At 40.2% G+C, this 20,276-nt stretch overlaps 1 protein-coding gene across 4 annotated transcripts in view; it reads left to right on the forward strand.

The window, feature by feature from the left end:
* DOK5 (docking protein 5) overlaps positions 1 to 20,276 on the forward strand; it is a 44,027-nt gene that overhangs the window by 16,536 nt on the left and 7,215 nt on the right. For 2 of the 4 annotated variants that reach the window (XM_086760636.1, XM_086760638.1), the window contains exons 2-6: positions 4,158 to 4,265; positions 14,642 to 14,756; positions 14,836 to 14,976; positions 15,741 to 15,930; positions 17,344 to 17,479. In XM_086760636.1, coding sequence (XP_086616762.1) covers positions 4,158 to 4,265; positions 14,642 to 14,756; positions 14,836 to 14,976; positions 15,741 to 15,930; positions 17,344 to 17,479 — 690 coding nt within the window. The remainder of the gene's footprint in view (positions 1 to 4,157; positions 4,266 to 14,641; positions 14,757 to 14,835; positions 14,977 to 15,740; positions 15,931 to 17,343; positions 17,480 to 20,276) is intronic. The other 2 variants (XM_086760637.1, XM_086760639.1) reach the window with 1 other exon arrangement.

The raw sequence follows: 20,276 nt of genomic DNA on the forward strand, positions 1-20,276 counted from the left end.
ATTTCTAAATATTTGGCTGTTTTCAGATTTTTTTTTTTTTTTAGATCAGTTGCTGAACAGAAGTATTGAGGGATGGGGTAAACTTGCTTTGGACGGAAATGGAAAATTTAGTTTCTAAATTCATGTTTGTTTCTTGTGTGGAATAGTTTGTGCTCCTTGTGTAAAGAATGACATTTTAGGCACTCAGAAATCTAGCTCTTGGTTATTGTGCTTTTCTGATCAGGGGGAGGTGGTAAAGACTGACAGGTCTCCCTCTCGACACCCATTTCCAGGGCAGACAAGGGTTTGGCTCATCACATAGGACAGCCAGCCTCTGGTTTCAGTTTCCCTCTCTGCATGAGAGTATTCTCAAACCACAGCTGAAACCTAGGAAAGTCAAAAGAAATTTTTCCACTTTACTCAGCCAGACGCTGACCCGTTCCAGCTGAGGGTAACAGCTCCTTTGCTTCCCAGGGTATTTCCAGCTCAGAAGGAGCATGGGGATGGCTGAGCAATCCTGCCTGGCTCCTAAGGCGTAGCACCGTAAGCCAGGAATCCAAATACTCAGATTGCATCATTCCTTTGAAGTCGCTCCTTCTTTGACTTCAGTTGTGGTAATGATTTATATCAGCTGATCTTTAGAGCCAGAAATAGAACAGTTTTGACGTGACCTTGGACATGCATATAGGATCACCTATCTGGGTTTCGGATGATCCGCTTCATAAACGGTTGCATTATTTCCCTCGAATTTTACGTTGTTGTCTGTTCGATGGGCTGTTAGAAGTTGAAATTTTCAGGAGCGACCACAGGAAGTAGGTGCTAATTTTTGATACTGAAATTAAATTTTGAGTTAGGCTTTCTGAGAAGATCTCACAGGGAGAGCTTTGTAAGTTTTTGGTGTTATGCAAATGACAGCTATTACTGTTCTCTCAGCACATCAGATCCTGATTTGCTGTTTGGATTATCTAATCACTGTCAGCCCAAGTGTTTGGAGTGGAAGTAATTACAGCAGTGCTTTCAACTAATTCCTATTCACGGAGTACTAGTGAAAATGTTGATTTGAGGGATAAGTGAGCTAAGTATTCATGACGGAATAGGCACCTAAGAGCATTTGGGTCTGGTTCTTGTTGCTGCTGTCAAAACAGCTGTGACAATGTAAATGGTTCACATGCTGTCTTCAACTTGAAGAAGTCCTGACAAGTCTCAGACATGTCTTAGATCCTGATGGCATCAAAGACCTAATTACTTGTTCTGTATTGTAGGCCATGATGAGCTCTCTGTCTTGGACACAACATCATCTTTGTGCATTGACTGCATTGAAGGGCTTTCAGTGCTCCTTAGGCAGATGCTGCCAAATTGGTTATTCGTAGAATCATAGAACAGTTTTGTTTGGAAGGGACCTTTAAAGGTCATCTAGTCCAACCTCCTTCTTTATTGCTAGAGATTTAGGGTATCATGTAGTTTTTGCTCAGTTAAGATGGTGCTGGATGCTCATCTGTGAGATCTATGTGTCATGGGAGCATAGAAGCGTGACTGCGATAATAGTACCTATTCTTAATGGCTCCATTATTTCATTTTTGAAGGTGCTAAGCAGGCTTCAAGTGAAGAAATGTTTCTGCTTTTTGACTTTGTTAAAGTTCAGCAGAGAGGAGTTAACAATCAGATCACTAACAGCAATGGGATTACAAACTATATATTCAGGCAAAATACTTTATTCTACTATTGCAGTAGAATCTCTCTACCTAGAGATTCCCTAAGGACAGCGGAATAGCTCATGCAGGAGGAGGAGGAAGTTCAGAGGAGGGACCTTCATGACCTGACTCTCCTCCAGTTTGCTCAGGTTAGGGTCATGAATGGGTCATGGCGATGTTGTCCTGAGGTATAATGCATTCCAGCAACTGGGACTCTTTTTGCTAAAGGATTATTGTAATAGGGGAATGGAACAAAAACTCAGGCCAGTATTTGTATTGTAGGCTGATTTGGCTTTTACATCCTTGGAGGTTCTTATATGTAACAGTTTTGGGTTTTTTGTTTTGTTGTTGTTTGTTTTTTTTTTTCCCAACTGTGCCCTGATTCTGATCTAAATCCACAGCTTAGTCTTGGATTAGTCATTGTTGAGCTACAGTAATATATTCCAGTAGCACCAACTTATAGTCATCTATCATGCTTGACTGGAGTTGATTGTTAATGGTACTTGTGCTCCTAGTGGCATTTGGAAGGGGGATAACCGCCCTGGATCTGTGCCCTGCTGGAAGCAGAGCAAAACTTCATTTCCTTATTTGTATTAAAATGTTATTCTCCTGTTCTGCCTCTAATTCTGTGTGCTGCTGAGCTACTGTTGCAGCTACAGCTTTGAGATGCTTGCTGGCCCAGAGAGGTGCTTCTGAGTACCAATGGTCTCACATCATCATGTTGTAGTTGTCCTCGTGTGTGTTGTGCAATGGCAAATGCATTGCCAAAGGATTCTGTTCTCTTCTATGGTCTTCTAATTGCTAAGGTTAAAACTATGGGTTTTTGAAAAGCAGAAGGGCTGGGTACTCAAACTTTTGAAGAGCTCTTTTGGGTGGGGTTTTGGAGAGTTTTTCTTGTCAGGTGTGATGAAGTTGTCTGGGCCCAGCAAACAAGATTTTCAGAAGGCAAATGTAGAAAGTCTCTTCCAGTAGAAGTGGGTGTATATCTGAATTGCTTTTTCAGTGGTAAGCTCTCATTTTGGTCAGTGTCTAGCAGTTCTTGAACAATTCAATTCAAATGCTTGCATTAAACAGAACATGTTGAGTGGCCAATAAGCTGGAAAATTGGAAAAAAATCTTGATAGGTTCAGCTGGTGCCTGGCATCAGAGCAGCCTGTCCATATGCTAAATGTTTCTGCAGCCAAGTGGACTAGGAGTATGAGTGCCCTCATGTGAGGCAGAATAATAAAGCTGGGGAGTAATCATGTCGTTCCCTAAACATCTTTATAGAAACAGCTAAAAGCTGGTGAAAGAAGCACAGCTAGTCAACTAACAATCATTTTTGAGTACGGAAATAAAGTTATAGCTACTTTTCATGGACATAATTGTTTTGTGCTGAATACATTGTTTAGAAACCCATCAAAGGTGGAAAGGATGGAGTTTCCCTGTCTGCTGGTTACCTGTTGGATGCTGCCTCAGCTGAAGGCAGCGAGATGTTTTGATGGGTCTCCCCACTGATCACTCCAGTGAATTTGTGCTGCACTGAAGCTCTGCCAGAGCTGTGAACTACTTGATCATGACTGATCTGATTTTTTTTTTTCTTTTGAAATCACACTAATTTTAGTGGTGGTTTTGCTTTATTTTTTCACTTACTAGCTGTTACTTTGGAATTACTGATTAAATGTAGGCTGTGAACAGTTGACAAGGCTTATAATTCTTTCCTTCTATTCAGTGAGTATGTTTTCTAGCTGAGAGCTATGGTTTTGAATGTAAGAGGATGGTAGAAAGTGCACCACTGTTAAAGAATAGGTGGGAAGATTGCAAGAAATGGGAGCACAAGTTTGAGAGATGAAGTGGCTTAATCCTGCAAATGGAAAGGTGTTTTTTTTTTTTCAATCACTCTGCACAGAGTCTGCCTCAAGTGACTTGAATTTAAATTCAACTGGACCTTGACAGCAAAACACCAGTTGTCAGAATGTCCTGAGTTCTACAGTTAAATGATCTGTCTTTTCCATTACCCAGTAATTCAGTTCCTTCTCCCTCACGTATCCTCATTTACCCTTATACATAGAATATACGCTTACACTTTCATCTCTTACTTGCGTGATAGAAGATCCATTCCTACCTGTCTGCTCAAGCTTTCTTCATGTCTGTCTCGGGCATACAAGACTGGAACCAGTAATAAATCCACATGGAAAATTGTGTAATTTTATTTTAAAAAGCTGTTTCCTAGGAAGACCTACATTTGCAAGCATAATTACAGCCCTTTCTTCCTAGCACCTTTCATGCAAGCATGCACTGTCTTCATAAGAATTTCTGTTTGTATCGTAATTTAAAAGAAATAAGATGTAGCTAACTATTAGCTTGATTTTTATGTTTTGTCTGAGCTACTGAGAGCCATTAATTGCAGCTCCAGAGCAACAGCTGATTTATTAGCGTAACTTCTATGCAAATATTAGTGATATTGAAGTCATTGGAGATGCTGAGTTTACTCTCTTGTGTTTTTAGATTTACCAGAGATGCTGGTTAGTATTCAAAAAAGCTTCAAGCAAAGGGCCAAAGAGGCTGGAGAAATTCTCAGATGAACGAGCTGCGTACTTCCGATGCTATCACAAGGTAAGACTTGGTATTATGGCTGTTTCTCAACTTTTTTTTTTTTTTTTACAGACATAATTAAATCTGAATTTGACATGTATTAATTGGCCTGAAAATTGGAACTTTTTTTACTGTCAAGGTCCTAAACCCACTTGTTAGTTCCTTCATTCAGTAAAGCAGAGGGAGAGTAAGTGTTCTATTTTCTGTTTTGTAGCAAACATCATGGAAAATTATTTCATTTTTAGAGAGGATGTCCTTTTCTCTCCTCAGCCCTTTAAAATCAGATCTGAAATACTTTGCAGTGACTACTGCTCTTCATAATTGCAGTAACAACCATCCACAGTACCAACCAAGGTAACGTGTGAATCCAAAGAGCTTGACACTTAGATGTTCCCATTTTACTAGGATTTGCATTTGTGGGAAGACAGTAGACAGCTACTGAAATGAAGGACAACATGAAAATTTCTCTTGCAATAATGATGTGGAAACCTTTGCTAAATTCAGCAGTATTAAAAGAATAAAGTTTTTCGCCCTCATCACTTCTCTGGAGTTATGTGCACATTTCATATTAATCTGAGAATTTACATGTGTAATTCTCCTGGGCATGGAGATGAAAGTAAGAAACCCTTTAATTTATAACGTTGTTGGCAAAAGCTTAATATATTAGAAGATTAGGAGTTATGTGCATAAATTCCTAGGAGTTGGCAAGCACAGCTCAGCGTGAGGCTGATCTGCACTTACTCACTTTGACATACGTTTAGGAGGAAATCTCAAGGGAATACTGAATCTGAATTCAGACTTGTCTGTCTACATGCCACATAATTTGTAATTGATTGGTTGTAAAACCTGTGGCTATTTGTAGTAAGTCATGCCCAGAAATAGTTCCTTCACATTTATATTAAGCAAGGTTAAAAAGTAATGAGAAGTGCATTTTTTTTAATTTGATGTGTGTGAGGGTTGCACAGTGTGTGTAAGGCAATTTCCAGCTTTGTTGCATTTATATTTGTATGGCTTTGTCAATTATTGATGCAAATCGGTGTTTTTTCCATTGTATTAATGCAATATATTAGCAGTACACACTGACTTGCCGTTCACATTAGGTAATGGATATGAAATCCAGGAGGAATCTAAATGAGGCTGGACATTTTCCTTTTCTTTCAAGAAGCTCTGTAAGTTAACACTGGTTTGTCATGTGTGTAACCTAACAGCATTTTCCTACCTCTGGATCTGTGGATAGACCATAGAAAGTCTTGTCGGCTTGGAGGGATTTTCAGTTTTAAGTCAAGCTTAGTCTGTAGTTAACAGTTACTTCATTTTGAACTATTGCTTCTTCTATAAATTTAGTTTCTGGATTTCTCTCGTAGCTTATTTGACAGGAAAGAACAATGGTCAAACTTCACAATCAGTCACTGGGAATCCACTGTTTACTTTAGTAGCTGCAAAGTTCATGCTTTCTGCTTTTGAAACCTGTAGCTGTACATAATCGGGTCTGTAATATTAATAGTTACAGACATTAAGGCAAACCCTAGTATTATCATAGCAGTAAGACATCTTACACACATATTTTGTGTGTTTTTTAATCAGAACTTAGCCAAATCTAGGGGTTATTTCAGGCGGGATGAAGGCCTAAACTCAAATGTCTTGAGGGGAAGTGGGCAAAGAACTTTCTACCTTTTGGAGGAGTAAAACAAACAGTCCTCCTGAATAAAACGGAGAGATCTCTCTTCTCAGCACTGGCCAGCCTGGACGCTGTGGATGAGGTTTCTGCAGTGGGGCGCAGATAGGCTGGGCGGCTGGGCAGCGATCTCGCTGCCATTTGTGGAAGCTGCCCAGGGAAGGTTGCCATTGGCATTTGTTCTCCACGTTCACTGCTCCTCTTTGCCGCTCTGTCGTGAAGCAGTGCTAACCAAGCAGAGTGGTTTAACTGTGATTGCCAGGGCGGTGGGTTGTCACTTACGTGCTGTTGCTGTTTGGCAGTGGGGCTCTGCAGTGCCCCTGGTTTTTCACTGTGATGGTCAGTGAGGTTGTCCTCTAGCTCTGGAGTCATCAGCTATGCGGGTTGATGGGCCCTGTTTATTTTTAACGAACCTTACTGAAAGGAAGCTAATGAATATTGAATAGCATTTTCTGGCTAAAATGTGTTAACTTCCGAAGAGCACAGGTGGATAAAAATGAGTTTCTTTTTAAAATAAGCTTTGTAAATGTGTGAAATTCTAAGGTGGTGAATGATGCAGCTTCTAACAATATTAAATATGAGGTGTCAAAAAAGGAGAACTTGTCACTGCTGTGCTATACCACTGTATAGTTGAAATGATTCTTACAAAAAGCATAGTTAATTATTAATAAAAAACCCCAGGAAACAACTTAATATGGCAGAGTCTTCAACTAACACTACTTACAACCTGGTTTTGATGGATAATATTAGCAGGATTTGGTACTCCAGACATCACCCAGAGGTCTAGGAGAGTTGTCACTGTTGCCTTGGTCGGCGAGAGCAGCTGTTCTAATAATAGACTGGTGGTGTGTAGAGGCTTTGTGGTGACTATTCTAATTCTGTCACTCCTGGACAGAAGGCTGCTTCTCACTCTCTCTGACAATAAAGTTAATGCTACAATAGAGAAGCCCAGCCAGTCCTGTTGGCATGACAAGTGTCACCATGTCATAAACTTGTGCTAATGAATCTGAGGACGAATGCAGTTCAGTCTGATAGATGATACTGTAGGAGGAAAACCTTACTTACAGATTACCAGTGTTTCAGAAATATGGTCGTTAACGTCCTGCGTGGGTTCTGAAGTGATTCTCAAATGCTGTTGAAAGCAGTGTCACATCCAGAAAACTGAGGAGCCTGGGCTCACCCCATCAATCTCAGGAAAGGTTTAATCCATCATAAAACTGTAAAGGGTAGAAAAAGAAAAATGATGAATGGACCTAATTTTTCAATAGTACCTGCCTCCTTTACTGAAGTGTTAAATTGTTTCTTTTTGTTTTGTTTTGTTTTTTTTTTTTTCCCCTGTGATGAATTGAAGTGCAAATGATACTTCGATTTGTTGGTGGAAAGAGTCTGTTGGCACCATGGTGGTACCGGTCACTGGAGCTCAGGTGCTGTGGACTGAGACCATACAACGTCTTGGCACCTTTATCCAGTCACAATCTCTCCTTTATCTCTTCAAAGTCTGGCTCACAAGCAGTGTTTCTGAGGGGTCTTGGTGATATTTCTGTCGTATTGGGAGTCCAATTTGTTTCCATTTGAATGCATCATGCATGTGTCCTCTTCTGCAGCCCTGCACCAGAGGCTGAATTTTGACATCCTTGCCACTCAAAGTTTAAAACAACAAAAGATTTATTATTATTATTATTATTATTATTATTATTATTATTATTATTATTATTATTATTTTAGTAATACTGACCTTTAAATACTTTCTAATCTTGTTCTGTTTTTTTAAAACATGGAAAGGTTAAAATGTCCTAAAATACAGGTCATCTGAGAACAGTCAGCTGCAGTTTATGAAGTGAACTGGAAATTTGCATACATAAAGCAAATTGCCCACTTAATTCATTTGGTCCCACAAGGGAGAGAAAATAATTAGGATCCAGGCTACGAAATCTATGCAGAGTTGCCTTTCAGGTAGCTGTCTAGTTTTCACTTAGTAATGTAAATAATCAACCACAAGTTACCATATGCTTCAACAAAGTAATATTGGAGGAAGGAAGAAATTCTCATTCCTCCAAGTGACTTTTGACTTTGCAATGTGCCAGAAGAATCCTTAGGATTCTAATGCAAACCCAACTAATTGTATACTGCTGACAGGAATATACTGATTCCTTGAGGGGATCTAAGTTTTAATCCGATTGTATTAATCTTGGCTTGAAACAGCAGAAGTAATTTAAACAGTCTTTCTGTCTAGTTATGGAATAATCCATTTGGAAAATTGAATTGTGTAATTTGTAATTGTTTTCCAGGCTTGCTAATGCAAAGCTGTATTGGTAGCAAATTAAATGTTTAAAGTATGACTACTCTGCTAATAACTGGCTGTTAAACATTTATTTTGGTGAATGCTATCACTTACTGTGAATTAAATGTCTGGTTTGAAGCTTTAAAAGAATTAAAGTAACTTGTCAGGATATTTTGGTGTCTTCACTCTAATGTCATACGCTGAGGCTCTCTACAAGTCTGTGGGGCAGGACGTATGGAAAGATGTATCTTGTGCACAGCTCCATGGTCCTCTAAGTGAAGGGGCAGCCTCTGAAAGTGATGGTAAAAACTGAATCTCTAAATCTGGGAGTGGTTTCTGGCTTTAATTTCTTCGAAAAAGCCAGTGCTGCACTGCAGCAGAGTTACGGCCAGTGTGTGCAGTTCTGTATGTGAGCTAGTGAAAACGAGCAGCTGATTATTTTTCCTGCTGAAGAAAGGGAGATATAGGCATGACTGTATATTTTATTTATATATATATTTATATTTTCAATAAATATTTTTAAAACTATTTAAAATTTTAGTATGTTACGTATACTTAGATATCTACAGGCAAATCTTATAAACAGGACTGGGCTGGAGTTGCAGCAGCAGCAGCATTTCCATTAAAAGTTCCTTTGGTGTGTCCTGGAAGTGTGCTACCTGTCGCATCACGGGGAGAATTCTCAGGAAGCCAAGACAGAACTACAAAGTCCTTAACTGAGATTAAAACACAAGATATTTGAAAACCGTTGAATGTGGCAGTTGTGTAGGCAATAAATATACTCCCTTGTGTTGTGTTCTGAAAGGCTGCCCGTATTTGCGAACTATGTACTAATTCAAACAATATTTTGAATGCTAAACACCATTTTTGGTAAACTCTGTGTTTGGCATGTTTTGGAAGGGAATGGGAGAGATGAAGAAGTTTTGCCTGGGTCAGGGTGAAGCTCTGTCTGCTTGTACTGTCGGTTGGCAAATGAATGATTAATCCCTGTTCCTGCTTCAGAATTCTCTTATGACAGAGCTCTGCAAGTATTTTAGTTTTTAATCTAGTGAAATGTATTTCAATTATATGGATTGTCATCTTAATGTAAAGGAGACTTGAAAGTAAAGACGAGGGGAGAAGCATGCAAGGGAAGGTCTTTAACCCCAAACAAAAGAGCATTCTTCTTGTGATTTCTCTGCCTTAGGTCTGATATTTGTGGTTTCCACACCTTTTTAGAATTAAGTTTATAAATGTACATTACTTATCAATCTTGGACAAATAAAACATATATGAATTAAGCTAACCATGAAAACACTGTTTTGCAAGAGCTTGGTAGGAAGAGAGTTTTATTTAAAAAAAAATTAAAATAAAACCCAAAACTTCATCCTCAAATATTTGCAGGTGTTTGGTGTCTGCTCCTGACTCCTTTCCAAAAGTGTGGTGGAGGGGATGTTAGCAGCCTGCCACTCCTTCACTGTGAATTCAGTGCATATGTGCCAGACAATTTGAACCATCTGTTGCACCAGGGTGAGCAACAGGAGGGCTATTTCGGCACCTGGGATAACGATGGCGTGTTGAAGCACCTTGCTGGGTGACACAGCAGGTCGCATATCAAGTGATCTTTAGATGTCTTCTCCCTCAGGAGTGCAGGTGCACTGTTGAGCCTTGGCAGCGGGGACGGCTTCTTGGCTGAAGCTGGATCCTGCCAGAAGGGGCCGTTACCATACTGGAGTACCCCTGAACCTCTGAAAGGGGAAGGCAACTTCAGCAGCTCAGCCCCAGAAGGGAAGAGAGGGCAGCTGCTTATTAAGTGTATTTTTCCCTGACAGAAAAATTGGTTGCCACAAGGTTGTATCCAAGACAGAAGCCATGCATGGGCTGAAAGACTGAATTCAAGCGACTTCTGCCGGCTATCACTTGTGCCACTGACTTCAGGAAGAGTCCCAGAGTGCCAGATTTTGTCCATCTGTTAATTCTCCCTGTGTCTGCTAGTTCTGGTACTGAAGAAGAACTTAGTCTGAAACCAGCTGGGAAGAGACTAGAGTGTGTGCACATTGCTGTAGGCATGTGGACCTGGGTCAGAGGTCAGAACTGGGAGCTACCTGTCTTCACATTTCAAAGGGAGATGCTTTGGTGCCAGCTTGTGCGGCTCAACAGGAGCAAATGCCATCAGGAAATCTTCAGATGCATGTGAAAACTTTCAGACTGTGAAATGTCGTTATACAAGAGCTCTCAAGCAGCCAATGCAGCACAAAATAACCCAGGAGCTGCCAAATGTTGTAGCTAGCATTTCTCCAAATATAAATACCAATTTTTTCCCCCGCAGTTCAGAGCTAAAACATGAGTTACAAAGGATTTGATGATCAGTGAAATTAACGACACAATACTATTGATTTCAGTATTTCTTTGAGATATCACCCAAGGGGTGAAATCGCCTGCTGTTGTCCCTGACCAGGCTCTGAGCCTGGGCTCTCGGAGCAGGTTTTTGGTACGTGGCTGCTGTGCTCTGCAGCGCAGGCAGCCTGCATTCACACAGGGCATAAGGTGATTCCTGGAAACACCGGGCTTGCTGCACACTGCTGCTGTGTGTGGACTTACATCGGGTCCTTGTCCTCTGTCTCCTCCGTTATTCTAGCATATTGCACTCAGAGGTAGAGGCAAGGTGATGAGGAAGGGGCTTAGGCTAGAGCTTTATAAACACATTAAAAAAATAATCCTCATATAATGAAGTTGTTTGTGTTCACCTAATCTCTATACCCCTTTTTCCGTCCTCCTTTCCCTGTACGCTCACACTGCAGACCCTGGGAAAAGCCCATCCGTCTGAGTTGCCCTTGCAGTAAAACCCAGGTCAGTGCACCCTCGCATGGTATGTATCTTCATCCTCTACTCTTATGTTGACTTCGGGAGATTTTTCTCCTAGAGATATAAATTAACTACTGGTTAATACCCCAGAAAAGCAAAATACACTGCTGTGAATGCTCTGGAGGCAGTAGATAAGAGATAAATAATGTCTTAGATAATATGCATCATCTTCTTCATAACAGAGTATGCTTAGAAGGAGTACAGTAATAAAAAGCAAATGTAGGAGAAGGCATATTCAAATGAAAACAAATTTTTCTGTTCAGAAGGATGAACTTTGGGATTTCAAGCATGAGCTGCTTCTTGTAAAATCTCTATTGGAATGTATTACTCTGCATTTGAGATTACAAAGAAGCACTTTACAGCAGTAACTAACTGGCTTTTGAGAGGAATTTATGATAAGGAAAAAATTATTGCTATTCTCAGCTCCAGAACAATGATGCCATTATATTCTTGCTTTTTTTCATAGCTAGTTGTTTCTAAAGGGGAATGCAGGAGTTGCAAGTTATGCTGCCGTGAGGCCAAGTCACCCAGCTGCCATACTTCCAGACACCTTGAGTTTTGCACAGCTCCCTAATGATCCACAGAAGTGACTGTAGCACAAAGTGACTGTCCTCACTGCGGGGAGGAGGAGAAGTGAGATTGCTGTGCTGGGCTGTAGGATGGAGGAAGAGCTGCTGTGCAAATTTTGGTAAAACTTTTCTTGACTGGGAGACCTAAAGAAAGAAAATTCTTGTTTGCAAGACATGGCTTTGGCATCTGTCCTATTCTGTGTGCTGAGTAGATCTTTTGGGAATGACCGACTGCTTCCGATGTGAAGCCCTAGACTAGGCGGAGACTGCAGGTATCCGAGATATTGTCAGGAGCAAATCTCAGTCCCCATGGCTGGGTTCAGAGATGATGCAGTCCTGGAGCTGCAATGTAGATATGACACATAAGCAACAATGTGCAAGGCTGGAAGCCTTTGGGTGGGTGGGGATGAGCTGGAGATGGAAGTGCGGAGACTAGAAAGCACAGGTTTGTCTCTAGTAGTACAGAATGAATGGAAATGGGTGATGGATGCTCTGTGCCAGGGATGCAGAGACTACAGGAGCTCGTGTAAGGAAACTGGGCAGTAATTGCAGCTTGCAGCCCTAAAGAGAATAAAACATGACAACTTGGGGAGTAAAGTGTGGTCTTAGGGATGCTGGGAGTGGTGAAGGTGAGATGTACAAGGCTGGAGTCACAGTAAAAGAAGCAGTGATCAGAAATGTCTCTAGTGTAGGCAGACAAAGCAAATGTTTTAATCTTGTCCTCATGCTCATAGCAGCGTTATGAACATCTGCTCCCATCTAGCCTGGAGGTGCATGACTCAGTCTGAACACAGGGCCATTAGTGATACTGTTTGGGTTGTTTGGTTTTGGTTTTGTTTGTTTGTTTGTTTTTGTTTTGGTTTTTTTTTTTTTTTTCTTTCCCAGCCCTGTACAACAGCTGGCAGCCTCCCACATGGTCAAGTGTCCTTTGCCTCCCTCGCTAGGATGCAGGGTGTCTCCCGGCCCAGGGCTGAGGCAGCTCGTGGTGCTCGTCACCAGGGGCTGACGGGGTCCATGGGCAGCAGCTGACCAGTTCGTACTTCTGCCTCTCCAAACTGCTGAAAGTGCAGTTGGCTCCTGAGCCGGCATGGAGAGGCAGTTTGCTATTCCCTGACTAATATAAACCTTTCATGATCTCACTGAGCCCTGTCACAGCGTCCTCAGGATTCATCACGCTAGAGACAATTGCTGGGACATCCAGCAGTAGGAGTGTGACATGCCTGATTTTAAGAAATGAGCTTTCCGTTAGGACAAATGCTGGGTAGCTAAGTGATTCATTACCAGAATGTATGGCTACATTCTGCTTCTACTAACTTTTGTACTCCTAGGTACAAAACTTCATTAGCATGTTCACTTGCAGAAAATGTAAATGTGCTCAGTATAAATGTCAAGGTAGTTGCTGTCCTGAATGAAAGAAGTCTAGCTCTTTTTTTCCCCTTGTATTTGAATCCTTTCTTGACATATGAGAAAAATATATGAGAGTTGAACTTGGCAGCGGGGAATTTGTGCTTGACCTGTCATGTGCTGGGCACGATGGGAATAGGTTATGACAGATTTGTCGTATTTAATGATGAGTTTGTCTGTGTCTTGTTAGCACTGGGGGATGTGCTTCCACTATGGGATTTCCTGGAAGAGTAAAAAATGCTCATGAAAAATTAAGCACAATTAGGAAGTCTCAGTTTTGACACTTCTCAAAATCTTGAACCTGGAGGCTATAAAAACCTGAGTTCTAAATCTGGCGGCTATGCAGAAGGTTTAGTTGTGTTTCCCATGGGATGTTCCTTCCATTATTTCCTTCTGCTACTGCCCGTAGAATGAGTTATTCAACATTGGATCTGTTATTTTTAATCTGGGGAGATGTTGTCTACTGACTGCTCTTTGTTCCTTCCATTCACAGTAAGATTACTTTTTCAGGGGTCTTGCTTGAAAATGTGATTTTGACTGTCTGTTCTCCCCTGCGGGAAGGGAATGGGCAATAAATTGATTCCAAGAATCCAAGAAGCGAGTGTCTTAGGATGAAAGTTCAGAGGGACACAGTGGGTGTGCTGGTGAACCCAGGATGCTCTAGAGGAGCGGTTTCTGTTGCTGGACCCCACACCACTGATTACTCTTTGTGCTTCCTGAGTCTTATCTGTAAGACGATTGCTGCATTTCTTTGTTTAGAGTTGGCGCAGTTTGGTATGAGACTATCCCACAGGACTGATGAGACCAAAGTAGTGACGTTATTAGGTTGGACAGCTTTGGGAACACCTCTGTAAAATCCCCCTCTTTCTCTCTCTTCAACCCTCAAAAAGAGTCAGCAAAATGTTTTCTGATAATGAATATTTAAATATAACTTCCTGATTCCCTGTCTGGGTGTTAGCCTTTATATGAGAAGGAATTTAAGTAATGAAGAATTCCTCTTCAGTCAAATTTAGGAGTTTTAGTTATGGCTGTGAGGGTGAAGAGTGGATGTTAAAAATATGAAGCAACTGTAGTGTGTATTTACTAAAGCTGTATACAAAGTAACAGATACATGTTTATTTTTTTTTTTGGCATGAAAGCTATTTTTTTCCAGTCAGTTTTTAGCAACCACGCAACAGAAATCTGCGTTTACAAGTCTGTGAATCTTTAAAGCTAAAAAGCTTTGTAATAACTAAAACTGTGATTTTATTTTTTTTTTTTAAGTGGACTATTCTAACAAATCCTCAACTTTCCATCAAAAAATAATTTAGAGAGCAACTTTTCACCATTCCTACAGTTTTGTCCTCCACAGTGAGAGCTGTACTGGAACTGGACTTGCTCCTCCAAATGGGTGAATCCTTTAGATTTTTATCTTCACCTCTCTTTGCTTCTGCTACATCAGGTTGGTCTTTCTCATGTCCTTCACATAAATATTTCTCAAACTGGGGTGAGCTTTGGTGTTGATGCTCTCTCTCCTTTTCTGTCCATTACAATATGATATAATTCTTTTCTTTCCTTCTCCAGTCAATAATGGATATATATTTTTTCAAGCTCCTAATTAAAACTCCAAATTGTGCTTTTTCAGGTCACAGAGCTCAATAACGTGAAGAATATATCACGAATGCCAAAAAGCACAAAGAAACATGCTGTGGGGATTTATTTTAACGATGACACATCAAAAACCTTTGCTTGTGAGTCAGGTGGGTAAAATGGCAATGCACATTAGAAAACATAAGAGCATTAATTGTGAAATTATAAATGTATTATACCCACACACAGATTTTCTGGGCATTTATACAGAACTTGAGGCAGATGAGTGGTGCAAGGTGCTGCAGATGGAGTGCCTTGGAACGCGGATTAATGACATCAGCCTTGGAGAGCCTGACCTGCTGGCATCTGGAGTAGAGAGGGAGCAGAGTGGTAGGTACATAAATGTTGATCTTTTAAATCTTTAATTGTATTAAAGTCTTTTGGATTGTACATATGAATATCATAAATAAATTGCTGCAAAATTGTTTTTCCAAGCCCTTCTTCCTGTTTTGTTGTGTGTGTGTGGGGGGGGGGTTGTTTGGGGTTTTTTTTTGGCTTTTTTTTTTTTTTTTTAATTGCTACCAGAGATAATAAGTAAAGTAACTAGAATTCTTCTGGAGTAGCAGTTTTCTTTTGCAGACAAGTTAGTTGCTCTTGGAGATGGGGACTATCTTTTGTTGTGCGTTTTCATGTACGATGTCTGTACAACAGTTTCAGTCTGTGACTGAGGCTCTTTGGCAACTCTGTAAAGCACATAATAAATAGTAGTAATTGCATGCAAAACCTCAGCCCATGGCTACTTCACTTTCCTATGCAAATTAACTAATTACATGCACAAATGCAATTGCAATGTATGTAGTTATTCATGCACACAATTTTATTAATTGTTTGCAAATATCAGGATTATGATGGTGCAGTTCTCTTTGGTATCTGAATGCACGCACAAATGTTTGACACCCTTTGAGTGCATCATTCTGACTGCCCCAAACATGGAATTTTTTGAGTTGTTGGATGGAATTTAGTCTTTGTTTTTGAATTAATTGTTCAAAGTGGAAATAAGATCTTGTAATAGAGGTGGGAAGTAGGAAATTCCTTTAATGACTTGTACATTTAATTGGCAGGGATTTTAGACTAACCTTTTGTTTTTCTCCCAGAGAGATTCAATGTGTATTTGATGCCATCCCCTAATTTAGATGTGCATGGGGAATGTACCTTGCAGATAACATTTGAGAATATCTGTCTTTGGGACATCCAGAATCCCAGAGTAAAACTCATCTCTTGGCCATTAAGTGCCCTCCGACGCTACGGGCGGGACCCATCTTGGTTCACGTTTGAAGCAGGGAGGTAGGTGTGTGTGGGCTGTGTTGTGTTACTTTCCTTGGTGGTGCTGGGTGGTGCTCTGGACCACTTCCGAAGGTGGTTGAAGGATACCAGAGCTTACCTTCGGACAGAAGCTAGTCTGTACACTCTAAAAAATCCCCACAAAACAAAACAAACAAACAAAAAAACCCAAACAAAACAAAACAAAACAAAATCACAACAGAAACAAATATAAAAGCAAATAAAAAAACATTTTAATCCCAGGTTGCAACTTGAATGGAAGCAGTTGCCAAATAAAGGTGTCTGAAGATGGAGATGGGAGAGCTGTGGTATCCCAGGGGACGGTGGGATGGAGACTGACAGCATTACTGTACATATTACTGTATAGATTGTTCTTAAATAAAGCATTGTATGAGCCAGAGAATTGGATGGACAGATCTGGGAAGAAGGAGTGAACATAATTCCAGATTTTGTACAACGTGGGCCTTTGGGCACAGAGTTATGGGTTCAGTACTAGGAGAAGCGGAGTTTGAAGTTGAGAGCAGGGAGTACCAAGTTGTTTCCCAAAAGGAAACTAAAATGGTGAAGAAGGGACTCCTGTTTTCCATTGGTTATACTCCTGTTTTCTGTCTATTTGACAAGAGGATTTATAAGAAATTTGAATGCAATTCCTTGTTTTAGAGATGTTGCTCTGTATTGCTTCCTGCAACTTGGTCTTAATGAGCTGAAGTCTGTGTGGCTGAAGTTGGAGCACTTGTTTATTGAACTAAACTATAAAATCCTTTCCTAAGGGATATGGATGCATTATTTTAGATAAGCACATTAAAGATTTACAATAGTAAAAGAGAAACAGATCATACAATTACCTTATCTGGAAAGGGAAGAGGCATTAAACGTTGATCCTCCATATTACTGCAGAATTTGGTCCTTCTGGGGAGAGAGGAAAGTATACGTTTTTATTTAGCCGATCCTGCATTAGTCATGATCCCAGTGCAGCTGGGATGCTGAGGACATGTATTTATTGTTTCAAGTGGAAGACAAAACTCTGTGAAACTCATTACAGGCAGCATTGAAAGTTTGAAAGGGAAAGACAAGCTAACCCTACCTGCCACAGATTCTGTATAGGGTCTAAGTATTACAAATCTGGGTCTTGTGCATGAACTGTATGGAGTGCACTTACAATAGATCAGTGGTACTTAGCTGGGTCCCTGTTGGTGAGAGCAATACAAATATGGGCTAAAATAGTAAGCTTGGACCAGGGCTGGTAAGACCTGTGTGTAAAAACTTTGATAACTTCATTCCATATTTCAACCACCTTTGTATTCTTACTGCTTGTGCAATAATGCTTTTAGAGCAACATAGTAAAGTTTTGCTTGTTCATGGTGATCTGTAAACTTAAATCTCATGCTTGGATCCCATCTGTTCTTGCTTTGGCAGGATGTGTGACACAGGAGAGGGACTATTCATCTTTCAGACCAGAGATGGGGAAGCGATCTATCAGAAGGTTCACTCGGCTGCTTTGGCCATAGCGGAACAACACGAGCGCTTGTTGCAGAGTGTGAAAAATTCAATGGTATGTCTGCTTGTTATGCTTGCTATTTTGCACTGGGCATCAATGAACAATATGTTTCTTCAATGTGATTTTTAGGCTTTGGTTCACAGACTGTAAGCAGTCTGATTGTTGCTCTTACTAAATTCTGCTTGATGTTAATATTTAGAGCAGTGTATGTAACTGGAGCTGCTTTTCAAGAATCCAGGCAACAGGGAAACTTACAGTCCTTGATTTTTGTGTTTGTAAAGCTATCTAAGTGTGAATTAATGCAAAGATTATAAGATCCTGTCAGTGCATGTTCCCGTTATGTTCCTTTGATTAATCAGCAGCATGTGTTTGTTTGGAAGCATTTTTCATCAATCTATTTGCAAAATGTTGTGGCTCATGCTTGGTTTGCCATTTGCTAATTGATATCTACACTCCAAGCGTGATTTGGAGAGAGCCATGTGGTTCAGATTAAACTATGGGGGAGGACTAGATGTTTGTCGATCTCTCAGTGGCTGTCTGTTTTCTACAAGTGCTATTTGTATCTAAAACGTGTTTTGTGGCACGCATGACTGGTAGGAAATATAGGCGTGTAAGATGCAAAACTAGGGTACGGATTGAGAACAGATAGTGTAGCATCTCCAAAAGCATTGTGTCTAAGGAAGGCAGTTTTATGGCACTTGGACCTAATGTGTTTCAGGATCTTATTAACTTTAATTTTTTTTTTTTTTTGGTCATGAAACTTGTGGAGTGAAATGTTCTGTTTATCCCATATCACAATTGGTGTCTACACCCCAAGACTACAGATTGACTTTGACAGCAAAATTAGTATCCTGAAGACCACAGGCTTTCTGGAATGTATAAAATACCCAGAATGGACAACTGTGGAAGAGCTTGGCTATGAAAACCATCTCTATTCCAGGCACTAGTAATTGGTTTAAGTAATCTGCAACAAGATTTTTTTTATTGTAAGAGGTCTTTCTCTTATTGTAAACATAAGCACTGCTGTTATCACCATTATCCCCATCCATGTCTAATCCTTTCAGTAATTCTACTAACATCTTGGTTTCAAGTATAAGTTGTAGCGGTGAATTATCCCGGTATTAACTGGATGACCCAGCTGGGTTGGAACAAAAAATACCATTACTACTTGTGGAAACTTAAAAAAGTTGACAGTGGATGTTGAGGAAATGGAGAAGGGAACAAATTGTCTTAAGTACTTGTATTTCTTTTATCCTTCCACTTTCTTGGACTTGAGACAAGAATGAAAGCCAAATTAATGATAGGAAAGTTATTTCTCTTAATAACAGTCCAATGATGAGGAGCAAATGAAGAGAGTAGGAGCAATAGGAAACTCTTTCCAAGTGTCCTGACGAATCTTGTGGGCTGGATAACTGATTGCTTCAGCTGAGCACGCAGGCAAATAGGTAATTCTGTTGTTGGTAGAGCAAGTGGGATAACTGAAATGGTAAAGTGAGGAAAATTCAAGTCTATTTCTAGGTGTTGTGGGTCATACAGTGTCTTTACTTTCAACTGGAAAGAGGCTAGTTAGTGGGTTTTTAAAATACATATGTATGTATATATTTCCCACTATATATAGTGTGATATACGAGTTTTCAGTTGATGCTACTCTCCTAAATTCTGCCTGGTGTTGTTACTATGTAGGAATTCTGCCTGTGGGAGAGAGCTGTGTCTGTGAGGATGAAGTACTGACTTAGAGCCTTTCTTGTGACAGGCTCTGCCCTGTGTCCATTTAGACCACATGCTTTTCCCAGCACTTCCAGGCTCACTAGGAAGAGCTTTACACTTCGCTTGCTTTCTTTCAAAAACACTAGAACTAGCAGGTGAACTCTGCAGCCAGCAGCACTGGTACTTTTCCCTTGCCCGGTAAAATATCGTCTAACACAATCTTTGCTGGTTTTAACTTTTATTCTAGTTAGCGAAGGGAGATTTGTTCAAAAATATCCCAAATTATCTAAGTTGAGACAGATGGGTAGATGATACAAGTACTCAACAGTAACTAAATTAAGCAGATTAAAATGAACCTAAGCTAAGTCAGCATAACTAGCTAACCAGAATCAGAAGCAATTGAGTGACCTGTTGAGAGCACAACTTCATTTTCAAAAAACAGGGATAAGTTCCATAACAACAGCAAATAGGCTTACAGACAATTTCATATTTGGTGGTTTTGTATTTATGTAATAGCATCTTTAATAGATGATGTCTGATGCTGTGCTGTAAAATTTCCATCTTATAAGTGCCAGTAGACTGAACAGATGCACAGTTGCTATAGATTTCAATAGAGAGCAGCTGCACAACCTCTAAAAGCTTTTTCATGAGCACTGTGTCCAACCACAACTCCTAAATCCAATTTTATAGACCCTAGAGCGCTAAGTGGGGAATAAGAACGTATTCCCGGTGCATTGAAAGTCTTGTAGTTTAGTAGCAGAATATAATTGTTTCAGATGAGTCCATACGCCCCCCCTGAATACGAGTTTCCCAAGTCTGTCGTAGAAACGTTGTCTGGTTCTGAAATAGTCAGTAAAACTTGATGGCTTCTCTGGGGTTCAAGGACAGTCAGATTTAAAAGTTTAGGCAGAGAATTGTTGTATCAGTGTAGAACTCAGGTGGCTTATTTTGCTGATTATAAAATATTTGTAAAGTACATCTTTGTTCAGATTGATTGATTTCCCCTGTATTTTTCTTCTGCTTTTCAACACTTCAACAAGGAGTTAATTTTAGATACTTACACTTTATGCTCTACTGTCTATATAGTTTCTGTCTCGAAGAATTATTTACCTTCTGTGAATTTTTGTGTTAGTGAAGCTTGAGC

This window comes from Chlamydotis macqueenii, chromosome 16 (genome assembly GCF_036417535.1).
Source record: "Chlamydotis macqueenii isolate bChlMac1 chromosome 16, bChlMac1.mat, whole genome shotgun sequence".
Classification (NCBI taxonomy): Eukaryota; Metazoa; Chordata; class Aves; order Otidiformes; family Otididae; genus Chlamydotis; species Chlamydotis macqueenii.